Genomic DNA, 13496 nt, shown 5'->3' with positions numbered 1-13496 from the left:
ATCAACACTTGTTTATATTGGTACCTGAAATCAATCGAACAGCTATAACCGCGTTTCTGAGTGTTTTTATTTTAATTTTCATTACATATTCCAGGAGTGCAGAACAAAATTAACACTACTGTAAATATTAATGCCCAGCCAATCCTGGTAAAGGTATACAGCTACATGTATCGATAGATGTATTGTAAAGGACAAGACCTGTTCACGTTGTGTGATGAATTTTGAAAGTTTTCATGAAAATGAGGCCACATCACCTCGCCAACTTGTCTCACTACCGAAGAGCGATGGAGACATTCTCATATCGGTAAACATCGTTTGCAAAGAAATGTAAATCATGTTTTGCCGTTAACTTCCAAATTCTTTTTGTCATTCGAGTTGTCGCTCTTTGAACACTGAATCAAATTCGAAACTGTGTTGAAATTTGTTGAAAAATAAAATGCTTGTTTTATTACTACAGTTTCATGTTGCTAGATTTTGTTTCCATTAGTTGATTTTACACATGTCTATGACGGTCATCAGTAATTTGAACAGTTTTTTTTTTTTACCGATATGAGTACGCAATCGCGGCTGCTTTTTAAGTGCGCGGAAACCCATAACACGAGGATAATTTACAATTTTATATATTTTTTCCAATTATTATCAAATGCGCGTATAGACACTTTCAATTCGTGTAATTAAGAGAAAGTGTCTGTAAGCATAAGTTTTATAGCTTGTTTTTCTAAATATGTTACGTTTCATTATATTTTAGACAATGATCTTTACCGTTACAGTCGCTTTAAGCAGCTGTGTTCATACACGACGCCTCATAATCAGATCCCTACACTTGTAACCTGTCGGACCCCACTGCACTAACGTGGAGCATGGCAGAGGACAAAGTCTCCGGCACTCTTCTACATTATGGGGATTTCATCGTCATAATCGTCTATTTCATATTAGTTCTGTTCGTTGGATTATGGGTAAGTTTAATGTATTATTAGAACAGGAGACTTAACGTTCCCTATGTAGTGTATGGGATTGGAGAAGCACTGTTATACACAAATATTGCCATAGGCCAGTATAAATACACGAAGCTCTGTCGTTTAGTTGTTGTTAAAAAGCCCTCGGAACATGGGTTTGAATGTGAGTGATTTAAATATAAACATTAATAAATGATCGAGACATCTGAGCTTGTTACGTTAAACACTCACCAAGCAGAACGAATTTTAGACGTATATAACGTATGTTTGACCTGTACACTGCTTTACTTGGTTTTCCCTTTATCAATGGATGTATGTGTAGGGACAAATTTGGTCTGTCCAGTGTATAAACACCTGGTCACATACACAACAGGTGAATGTTCCAGAATGTTCTGTATGCTATGGAATGACATGTATTTAAGAAGTTGTTGCATTAACTCTTACTTCGTTATTCTAGATTTTTCGATGAACTCTCACTTCGCTATTCTAGATTGTTCGATTAACTCTCACTTCGCTATTCTAGATTGTTCGATTAACTCTCACTTCACTATTCTAGATTGTTCGATTAGCTCTCACTTCGCTATTCTAGATTGTTCGATTAACTCTTAAGTTTCATTATTACAGATTGTTCGATTAACTCTCACTTCATTATTTCGAGATTTATGAAACAACGATCGAGATGACGAAGACGATCGGAATATCTGACTTATAAATATATCGAAAAAATAATGTAGCAGTGCCTGGAGGGACGCTTAAAGTGTGTTATCTATAAACATTCCACAGTGTTTACATTTGGCTTGGGAAAATGTGTTATGGTTTTGTTTTTTATTGAGTTTAGTGTCATATCAACAAGGTAATTTGAGAACAGGCGTCCATGTGTGTAATCTACAGCATGCATGTGCTGAAATCGATATTACATGTTGGTTGTAAGTGCCTCCTTGCGATAGCTTGGATCTAATGTCGACTTCGAGTGCTACCTTATTGAAATACCATCCCGAAGACATCCAGCACAATACTCCACCTGCACGTTATACGACAACGGCTAAATCAGTTATGTCTATCCTCAACGTTTAACGTTTAGCAGGGAAAACTTCAGTGTACAAAACTTATGAAATATAATTTTACAAACCATATCAATTACCAGTTAAATAATTGATATGCATTTTGATGAAGGCATGAATTTTATTCACAGAAATATAATGCTAATTCTCGGCTGAAGGTAATTTCTCCTTATGTTCTGGAAATTTTACTTCGAAAAGTCATTTGGATAGTCATGTGTTGTAAAACCTAAACTTCCAGTTAGACATGAGGAAACAATAAAATGTATACGTCACTTATTTCTATCGATTGTCTCATTTTCATAACAAAGACAAATCTCATATACCGAGTGTGACATTTAGATCGCGCACATCACCCTGAGGTTCTTAGCCAACAACTCGTTCCATTATCAACAGTAGAACAAATCTGGTAAACCTGTCTGAATATAACGTTATTCAGAAGAAAAGTTTGCGTAGGATGATTCGTCAAAGCCGCATTTACTCTTAAAAAACTAACACAAAGGAACACATTCTTGTGATTTGATTGTGACGTTACAATCGAATGCCTTCATGTTGTCTCGTTTGACTAACCATTCATGATAGACAATAATTTCCCTCACTTCGGTAACATGTTCGTCATTTACAGAGTCAATAATAAAAAACGTTCATCTGTTTGCCATCAATACCAGTTTCAACTGTTTTAACTCGTAAGATGAACACTCTCCTTGTTTTCCCAATAATTTAATGTTCACCAGCTCGATGAAATATATCTGAGATATTTACCGGAAAGAATGAAAATATTTTGTCACTGCATTGTTCCAATTTCAAACTAAATGTGATCGAATTTTGGGAATAAAAGCAAAACCGAGCATTGTGAGTCTGTTCTGTATCAACGTGTGTTAAGGTTCAAAACCACAAAAACCAAAGAAACATGTGTGCTTAATGCATCACTGTGTTGAAAGTAGGGTATACCCTTACTGTGTAACTCCAACTTTCAGGAAAACGAAACATGTAGCCCTAATGAATCACATATGTTGTTGAATCACAATCACATATGTGAACCTTGTATAATGTATCATAACAACCTTACCTGCGGAAATAGACAAATTTCGTGTAACCTATGACTTATACTGTATAAACGACATCAGGTATCGCATCGCATCTGCGCTTGCACACACACGTGAAAACCAGTGATAGTCATGAACAGGTACCCATATCTCTCCCATGCTTCCCGTGGAGATACTTTTACATTTAGTTGTACTAAAATGCATGCATTTATGTGCTTAATGTATCGATATATAACGAGAGAGTTCCTGGGTTTATCGAGAATCATCTTAAGTCGGATTAAATGATATTCCCAATCAAAAACTCGTGTGAACTTTCCTTATTTGTCTCTTTAAAATTTAAAATTGGGAAATGTTGAAAACATTATGCATAAATTTAAAGAAATCCCTCACGATTGACCGAGTTCTCAAAATGCAACACTTGTTAGAATAGCAGAATGATCATGTCGTCATAAAGATGATATTCAGACTTGTTATCCAGAATTCCCAAAATGGTTTTTATGTCGATAATTTATTTTGTCGTATTCATCAAAAGATTCGTGTTTCAAGCTCCCTTGGTACACCCTTGGAGTTTTATACATTATTCATCAGTAAATTAATTTAATGATGCATGCATATGCTTAATACATCAACACATATAGACAGAGAGGGAACTGGCAGTTTAAATACATGAGATACGTTGATACATTAGTGGTAGTGGAAAATGCATCTACGGATGAGCATATTGAGTACTAGTGGTCATGAAATACATGTTTGCTTAATGTATCGATAGGTAAACATACAAAGTACTAGTGGTAGTGATACGCATGCATGCATATTCATAGTTCATCGATATAAATATAGAGAGTTTTAAGTGTTCCTTATAGCTACACGTATTTTGATACATAATAGTACTTGCACATAAATATTGGGGATATGACTAGCATTTTGACGAGAAATTCACCTATTCCAAAAGACAAATTCACATCAAATGTGGTCACAGGTTTAACGAGGTATGACTTCCTTAAGTTTGCATGTGTAACGTACCTAGTCAGATACCCTATTCTGTTTTATCAATATTTGCCGCTAGAATAAAGGAGATAGATACATCAGCTGTACATGTGATACATNTTCCACTGTATTGACTTCATCGTTACTCACTGATTGATTATCTCCCATTTCTTACAGCATTTCTGGCCACAGTCCACTGGGCACACTCCCTTTCATGGTCACAGTTCGGCTCAGGTAGGATCGAAAATTCACTCGAACCAACTCATAGAAAACACCCCCTACTTTTGACATACAACCAATCAAAACCGAGCTTACAAAAGCGAACAGGTCCTCTATCACGGCTTATTCAAACATATATAGCGGAACAGAATCTAGCTCAGGTAGGATCGAAATATTTACAACAACCACTCGAACCCGATAGCTCCCTGATGACACCCCCTTCACAATAAAATAAATTCCAATCCAATACCCATTAGAACCTGATTTTTTTTTATTTTTAATTTTATTTATTTTTTTCCTTTCAAACAACCCCTATTCGACCATTGAGCCACCAAATACATCTAATTATAACAACATAACCCCTCCCCCTCTTCAACTGACGATCTAATAACTATATAAGCACTAATAAAACTCTAAATAAAAACCCAATGCACAAACCCGACAAACCCCCGCCCCGCTCTCAACACCCCATATCTGCACAACCTCAACTCTCCTCTACCTACTGATAACTCTCACCAATGCACAACTCGTCACACCTACCTATTCCGTCTCATCACCAACAACTATCTTATACTAATACTCACCAAATAATTATAAAAGTCAGAAAAGTGAACAGTTACAGAAGAAAGCTAAAGGAAAGTTGTATAAGAAAGAGAACATTGATACAGAAGAAAAGTTTTTTTTATCAAGTGCAAGACTGGAAACGGATACAAGAATGGACGCCAAAAACAAGATTAACTACCACCTGCATGATACTAACCACTCACCAACAACACACAGTCCGGCGGAGGGGACTATAAACGGTGTCCCGTGTAGGAGGGTCCAACCTGCACGTAAAAAATCCCTCTGTGTATTGTCGAAAGAGTAGGCGCGTTAACGCCGACACAGAGGATAGGGATAGATTAGATTACACTTATTATCGATGATTCGACGGACTTCCAAAATATAGGAACAAAATAAAAAAAAAAAAAAAAATAGAGTAGGATATAAAAAACGGACAGCTTGGATACGATACGCCCTCCTCCTAGACCAATGCCATGATATGATACGACCGGTGATCTCCCCATCCCTTTTTTTATATATAAGAAAAATTCCAATAAAACAAATATAGTATAAGCCCAACAACTTAAAGACCCCCCATAAGACCAAATACTAATAACCTTTTTTTATTTTATTTTTTTATTTATTTTTTAAATAAGACATACACCAGAGAATAAAGGGTAAATATCTGCATACACCATAGGGACCCCTCGGATAATCTCAAACTCCGGCCAAATCTGACAAGGAAACAAAGTACTGTACCTAACGGAAGCAGAGACGTTTCCCTACTGTCGGGCTCAACCGGCAGTAAGAGACCCGAGGTACATAACAAATATAATATATATACCTCCCTATAAGAACAGGAATATATGCAATAAATACACTTTACAAATAGACAAATATTTTTTTTCTTTTTTAAGTACATATATACACTAATATAAGCCACATTGGCCAATTTCGAGTCCCCTCAACGACACAAAAACATTAGTAAGGAGCAACAATCACAGATACAACATCCAGCAAGACACACCATTTCGGACCAAGGAGTCGTCTCCAAATTATACCACAAGATAAGGATAGGATAGAATAGACGACTCCAAACCACCCCCCGAGGGAAGGCAACTTCCCTCACGCCGACAGAACACTGACTTCCGTCAGTGAGATGAAACCCGTAAGGGCGGATTCATGTAGGCGCGAAACCCGTCATCCATCCATCCATCCTGGTGTACAGCCTCGCACGTATACATATACACAGATCTAGAGACGCGGTTGGTTGGTAGCGGAGCTGGCAGAGCGGCGTGGTGACCAGCAACCGCGCATTGTTGTCGCCCGCCACTGCGGTACTAACAACACTGTTGACAGCAGTGGGTGCAGCTGCGCCTTTACATATGTATGGTTAACGATACGTTGTGGTCAAATAACCACTGTAAATATCTTCATGTTGCTTTAGCATGCCCGGGCGGCATGTAGTTGTAGTAAATCCGATACATTAATATATTGTACTAAAGGGACGGTGTAGATATCTCAAATCCCAGGCAGTGACCTGGTAATATAACGAACCCCCTTACACATCACACCTTAACGCATGACTGAACACTGTCGTATATAGGTCACATAAAGTTCATCAAAGGTCATCGTACATTTGTAATGTATCGTAAAATTTACTTTGCTACCCAATAATATACAAGTATCGACGATCGGCTTCGGGAAATATGATAGCCCTTCGGTTGATAAGGTTGATAAGGTATTGTGTTGATCTTACCAAACGGAGGTAAATAATAAATTTATTATAACACTCAACATATAAGATCGAATACGAAATCCTCTACAATGAGAATAACAGGATACCTAATCACAGCACCGTGAAGTAACAAGAAACTCCAAAACCTACCACATGCATGACTTCAAACGGTAAGTGTCATTTTTGTAAGCTTGCTATTGATAATATCTTCTATTTATTCTATGAGTTGGGGTGTGTTCATATCTACACAAATAAAATATCGGATGTTAGTTAAAGTACTTGGTTTTCAAGGAAGTTATACTGTAAAGTGGGTAATCATTCAAAGGTCGCGTATGCAGCATACGTGCAATCAGTTAGAAAGAAACATCTGGGAAAATAATGTAAACTTCAGTTCTATAAGGACACACTATAACGATAGAGTACAAATATATATACTAGTGAAAATACGGACACAAAATACCTCAAATTTTTGTCTTCGTAATATGCTAAAATATGTACATGTAGTATATCCTTTAAACATTCGGTTCGAAAAAAACATCCCTTTCCTGCCACGTATAATGTATAAAATAATTTAAATAGACATTCTGTAAAACATGTTCAAGAAGCAATTAATGCACATAAAATGCATGAGCTCATTTTGAGGATTTCTTTTTCGTCAAATGTCTCATAAATTGTATACGCATCATACATTGTTTCTCTGTTATAAACGTGTCAATCATGTTTGAATTATCTTTATCATACCTAAACGATTAAAGAGGTTTAGTTGAGCTTACGACACATATCCCCGAAAATGTTTATCACTTTTTCTTTCAATGTCGCCGTTATAGTAATGAAAGAAACATCCTTTTTCAGCGAGTAAATGATTTGAGTTTAGAGGTACCATGTGATTTAGATTTGCTTTTATTTGGTAATTGAAGACTTGTCGCTTGACACAAATTCGGAAGTCTTTTTATATGTTCATAATTTCATTCNATGCTTAATACATCAACACATATAGACAGAGAGGGAACTGGCAGTTTAAATACATGAGATACGTTGATACATTAGTGGTAGTGGAAAATGCATCTACGGATGAGCATATTGAGTACTAGTGGTCATGAAATACATGTTTGCTTAATGTATCGATAGGTAAACATACAAAGTACTAGTGGTAGTGATACGCATGCATGCATATTCATAGTTCATCGATATAAATATAGAGAGTTTTAAGTGTTCCTTATAGCTACACGTATTTTGATACATAATAGTACTTGCACATAAATATTGGGGATATGACTAGCATTTTGACGAGAAATTCACCTATTCCAAAAGACAAATTCACATCAAATGTGGTCACAGGTTTAACGAGGTATGACTTCCTTAAGTTTGCATGTGTAACGTACCTAGTCAGATACCCTATTCTGTTTTATCAATATTTGCCGCTAGAATAAAGGAGATAGATACATCAGCTGTACATGTGATACATGTTGAGGCACGGTAGTCTAGTGGTAGGACGCCGGGCTCGTGACCGAAGGGTTGCGGGTACGAGTTACGCCACAGCACTGTGTTGTATCTTTTAGCAATATACTTTACTCCGCTTGTTCCAGTCTACTCAGCTGTAAATGAGTACTTGGCTGGGCAGTGCTAGAATTGTAGAATTCTAGCTGTGAGCGCCGATATGGCAGCACCGGCTACAGCTTCATATAAGTTCAATATTTGTCAGATAAATAAACATCTATGACTACTTTCGGTTCAAATATGCACACGCACGTACAACATTCTTGAAGAATATAACCTACTCTGTTTTAAACCCAATTTTTTTTTTTTTTTGTTTAAAGGGTATGTTCAACCCAATTGTAAAAATATTTGTTTAAAGGGTAAGTAATGAGATATGGTTTCCTCTTGTATGTGTGCGCGCACACAGGTATTTGCAATATTCTTATAGAGCATACCTGCTATGCTACCAAATCCACAGTATAAAGAAAGGTAAATGTATGTCAATGAGATAGAAATATTGAAGTTTCAAGTTTACACGTGTGTTTAGATAAGCATGTTTATTAAATTTGAATTAAAGCCCATTGAGGTGTATAACCTTTTAAACCTCAACAGAACAGAGTTCGTGCCTTAACTAATCGTGTTAACCAAATTTTATCAGCATAAGTCAAAGAGTTGTTGGTATCGTTTTTCAAGTGTGTATGCAAGCGGAGTATTATACCTGTGGCCATTCATTCATACATTATCGAGCATGGGTTCAAAGAATTATGGCTATAGCTGCAGGTAATGTGTTTAAGATGCAAGCTACATTATGGCTACACTTTGCGTCTTCCTGAAAACTTTCAGAATAAGGGTATATGGTTAATGTGTTTTATGCACGCATTGATGCAGAAGGGGGGTCTACTGCGCATTAAAAACTTAACCAAGTCACATACAGCAATCTTTTTTGTATCTGTTCTTCTTTTAATATTTATTCCAGGGTGGTCAGTTTTAAAAACGAAACGATTGCAATTGCGTATATCTATTCAACTATATGAAATGCTGTCTCTTGAAATGACATATAACCCCTGTTTTATTCTGCTGCAGACATCCCGGAAGAACCGTGGCAGTGCGGGAGGCTATTTCCTGGCTGGACGAAACATGCATTTCGTCCTGGTAAGTCTGTGTTAATTGTCCTTATCACTACATCAAACAGGTTTGAATTACTGAAAAAGGAATATTGCAATCATTCGCAGCCTAACATTTGCAATAAAATTAAAATAGCATATGTTTATATTAACATAATGAACCTGTACATGATACATTTGTAGGTAATATTTCCACAAATCGTTCCGTTTATTGAGTAAAGCTATATCACAGAAAAAAAGTAAAACAATTACAAAGAGACGCCAAAAGAGTCAAAATACAAGTCAAGTATATAAGAATATTTCATTTTGTTTTGTGCTACTAAAAATATTCACAATACCATATTGTGTTGATTTTTCTGTAATTGGGTTCAGCTACGTCACAGAGGATAAGAACTTTTGTTTATTGTAAAAGCGTCATACAAGCAAAAGAGTCTTGTACAGGTACTTATTCTGTATATATATATATAGACCTCTAACTTGCTAATCAGTTTAATATTTATAGAAACATAAATGGGGCGAAAATCTATTGACAGTTACAATAATTAAATTAAAAAAACGCGCGACCATTATGCAAAGTGTGTGCAAGTCGTCACTATCTCTTGACATGGGTTTTAAATGAACATGAATAAAAAATTCGCATTCGAAAGAGACCTATCCAGAATCAATTTCATTTGTTATCCGAAATTCCGTTAACCGTATCGATACCCTTAATTAAAGTCTTAAGCTTTCCCTGTTTGTACGCTTGCATGTATATTTATTTTCACAGAACAAACGCTGATTTTTTTTTATTGATGTTAAGGCCTGTTGTAGGTCGTCCACGGCAGCCATAAACCGTAAAATTAAGAAGGAAATGTTTTATAGGTTTTTCACTTTCTACACATCATTTAACTCCTGTGTATATAGCTCTTTACTAACGAAAGCATATGATGTTTGATATTTTAGATAAGTTTAACTTTCTTAAAACATGACCGTTAAGGACGATTTCCCATCAAAATGTGTCGAGCAATTTGCCATCATATATATATATATATGATAAATGTAAAAAAAAAAATGAAAGGCATTACTTTCAACACAGCCATAAAGATCTGCGTAAAAAGCTCATAACACATCGAGTCATACATAATTTGATTGACGCTCAAGATATGAATACCTTTATAACACCGTTTTGTAAAGTGCGTAAATTATTAGGACGATTTCCCATCGAAAAGGGTCAAGCAACAAAGAAGTACAACTTTAAAAAAATGAAATAAAGAAAAGAAAAGGTCAGCTTATTTTTCAAAATATATCTAGTTACAGTCTACACCTACGGGGTCGCTTATCAGATAAAATATATGTATATATCAATCAGAGTAGTGTACCAATCAAATGAAGCTGTTGTCTTCCTATATTTTTCCTTTTTCTGCCATTTTGGAAGATTCATATTTAAACAACACCAAGAAGAACCCCTTAGCAAGATACCACATATCCCTTTTTCATATGTGTTATATATAACTTGTTTTTCATCTCTTTTCTACCTCTGTGGCAGAAGTTGATCTCCACACCACAACCCGAATATCCTTATTTACTGCAAAAAATACCATTTTAACAGGTGAATTTCCTATGAAAATCGTGTAATCTGCCTATTTTTTTCACACCTTTTTTTGACTTCTTAATTGTTTACACAGGTTGGGGCTTCCCTGTTCGCCAGTAACATAGGAAGTATACACTTTGTGGGGTTAGCAGGCTCAGGGGCAGCATCAGGCATAGCTATCGGCCTCTACGAACTCAACGTAAGTACATACACGATTTACCAAAGATGTTATAGGGTTGCAGCGATAAGTCGGTGAGAGGGATTGAGGAGGAGAAAAAAGTTTGTTTACTCAAGACATTACATTACTTAACCGGAATTGTATTGAATATGAGGCCCGGCGTGGGGTAAAGGTACGAGGGGAAAAAAAACAAAAAAATGCCAATAACTACCTCCAAATATATTTTTTATTTCAAAACGATGTGGTACATACACATGTGTCAGGATGTCAGAAAGTTATATTCCAAATATAATCATGTCCTGTCAGTCTGTTTCTTATTAGTTTTGCATAATATGACACAGGACAAAAAAGCATTCAGCAAAGCAGATTTCGAGTTATTACAAAAGATTGCTTATTAGTTTTTATACTGTCCAAGCAAAGCAAAGCGTAAGAGTAATTTAAGCAAAACTTGAAGACAACAACGCAATTCCGTAAACTATTTGGTTATTGCTGCTGGAAGTATGTCTGTTTTGTTTCTAAAATAGCTGCATCGTTTTGAAATGAAAGTTATTTGAAGACCGGATATACTTGTTTGCACATTTTCGTATTTATACCCCACGCTTGGCCTCACGATAAAGGCATTTCCGGTCGTGAAGTGTTTTATTTTGCCGAGGTATTGTTTATGTACACAATTTTGTCTCCTCTCCTGTCCAACTCAATCAGGCGTTGAGTGCCTGTGCTCACACATAGACACGTTATCCAAGCTGAACTATTGACCATTGAAAATCGCCGATACACAATGTCGCGTATATTAAGAAAATGTAACACACAGAGAAAAAAATCAGATCGAATAAAAAAAAACACAAATATGTCACATGCCGTTATATCAGATGACATACTGTTACTTATACACATTTGAAAAACAAAGTTGTGTTTAGTTAGAATCAATCATAAAAAGTATCATCTATTTACTTCCTTTATTTCCAAATAGTTTGTACTACTGACTTAGCAATATCTTTTAAAGTTCGTCATTGCCTAACAGCAAAAAGGTCCATTGGTTTAAATCAGTGTAATATTGCAAAACTATTTGACAAACCGTAAGTCTTCATTCCGCAAATTTTATCACCTACCTTGCTGTTTGATATCACATGTCAAGTCTTATGATAGATATCGCATTTAAAGTGAACATGTTCTTTTGCATTCCTCAAAAAATGCCACAACAAACACTGTTGTCATGCTGTGGGACTAGTTTATTATATACATGTACACATATTGTTGTTTTCAAACTTTATTTCATATTTACGAAACCATGTGAATCATGCTTTGCTGACAAAATGTTACTAAATTGTGGGTCAGCCAGGTATAGATGGTATACCTGCTGATTTGTATTATTTACTGTACGTTTTATATCTACCAGGCCCTGTACATCATGCTGCTATTGGGATACATCTTCCTGCCCGTATATATAGCTTCCGGAGTAAGTATCAAGACAAAAGGAAACTTCATCAACCGTAAATCGATATATGTTGACTCTGGTTATATTTTATTCAAATTCTCAAAAATTAAATAAATGACAATTAAACGATTGTAAAAAAAAAATGTTTGTTCTTATCAGTAACATGATTTTCTGCATAGGTGTGTCCTTTTGAACAATATAAATTATGCTCTGTAATAAGGAAACCGTTCCTGGTGAGCTGCAGATAGATTTGTCGGTGATTATTTTGCCCTTCCTTTTGGTTGGGTGTCTCCTACGTTCTGGTTGGTGCATTATCGTATCAATCCGGGGTTTTGATTGTGTCAGTATACGTGTTGTTGTAGGTTTACACAATGCCAGAATATCTGAAGTGTAGGTTTGGTGGACAAAGGATACAGGTGTCGCTTGCAGTGCTGGCTTTACTTGTGTACATATTCACCAAAATATCGGTAAGTATGTCTGTCCCATTCAAGTCGACTAATATTTCTTCATTGAAAGAGCAAATGGACGGACACTCGCATATCTGTTGTGAATAAGAATGTATGTTTAGTTATTGGTCATTTGTTTGTTGTTTTCTATTAAGGCCGACCTGTATGCTGGCGCCATCTTTATCGAACAATCGCTACACTGGGACATGTATTGGTCCATCTTGCTCTTGTTGAGTGTGGCAGCAATTTTTACAATCACAGGTAAAAGGAATTATCACTTACAATTGTGTAAAATTCTTAAGAGTCCGTCCATAAACATGTCATAAACGTACAGTAAGAAAATATATTTGATGTTTATCATTGATAAGTAAATTGTCAAAAAAAACTTCAATAAAAGGTTGTTTAATTTACAACACAGCACATTTACAGATTCATTTCAAAATGTTTATGAAATGTGACATATGTTTACAAAACATAATAAAACAAAGGAAAAAACAACGGGGAAAAAATAAAAATAAAAAATAGCATGTTAATCAATCTGTTTAAAATCCTCTGTTGCATGGCTCCGCCTGAATACTGAATGTGCCGCGGTCAGGGTCACGTTCAAGTGACCTTTAGATGAACCAATCAGAGGCGTGCTGTTTGCCAGCGAATCGGAATGTCATGGTTGATATATAATTAGCGAGGGGTATTGAACAGATTAGTTTTCCGAAACAAATA

At 35.9% G+C, this 13496-nt stretch overlaps 1 protein-coding gene across 1 annotated transcript in view; it reads left to right on the top strand.

Annotated features, from left to right (window-relative positions):
- The first annotated feature begins 784 nt into the window (after positions 1-784).
- Positions 785-13496, top strand: part of LOC110460761 (sodium/glucose cotransporter 4-like) — a 34968-nt gene continuing 22256 nt past the window's right edge. The window contains exons 1-6 of the mRNA XM_021513876.1: positions 785-956; positions 9107-9175; positions 10812-10916; positions 12292-12351; positions 12693-12797; positions 12932-13037. Of these exons, the coding sequence (XP_021369551.1) occupies positions 861-956; positions 9107-9175; positions 10812-10916; positions 12292-12351; positions 12693-12797; positions 12932-13037 (541 nt within the window). The 5' untranslated portion in view covers positions 785-860. The remainder of the gene's footprint in view (positions 957-9106; positions 9176-10811; positions 10917-12291; positions 12352-12692; positions 12798-12931; positions 13038-13496) is intronic.

Source organism: Mizuhopecten yessoensis, unplaced genomic scaffold (genome assembly GCF_002113885.1).
Source record: "Mizuhopecten yessoensis strain PY_sf001 unplaced genomic scaffold, ASM211388v2 scaffold10479, whole genome shotgun sequence".
Lineage (NCBI taxonomy): Eukaryota > Metazoa > Mollusca > Bivalvia > Pectinida > Pectinidae > Mizuhopecten > Mizuhopecten yessoensis.
The sequence above is the reverse complement of the archived record's forward strand: the minus strand, read 5'-3'. Positions and strand labels throughout refer to the sequence as shown.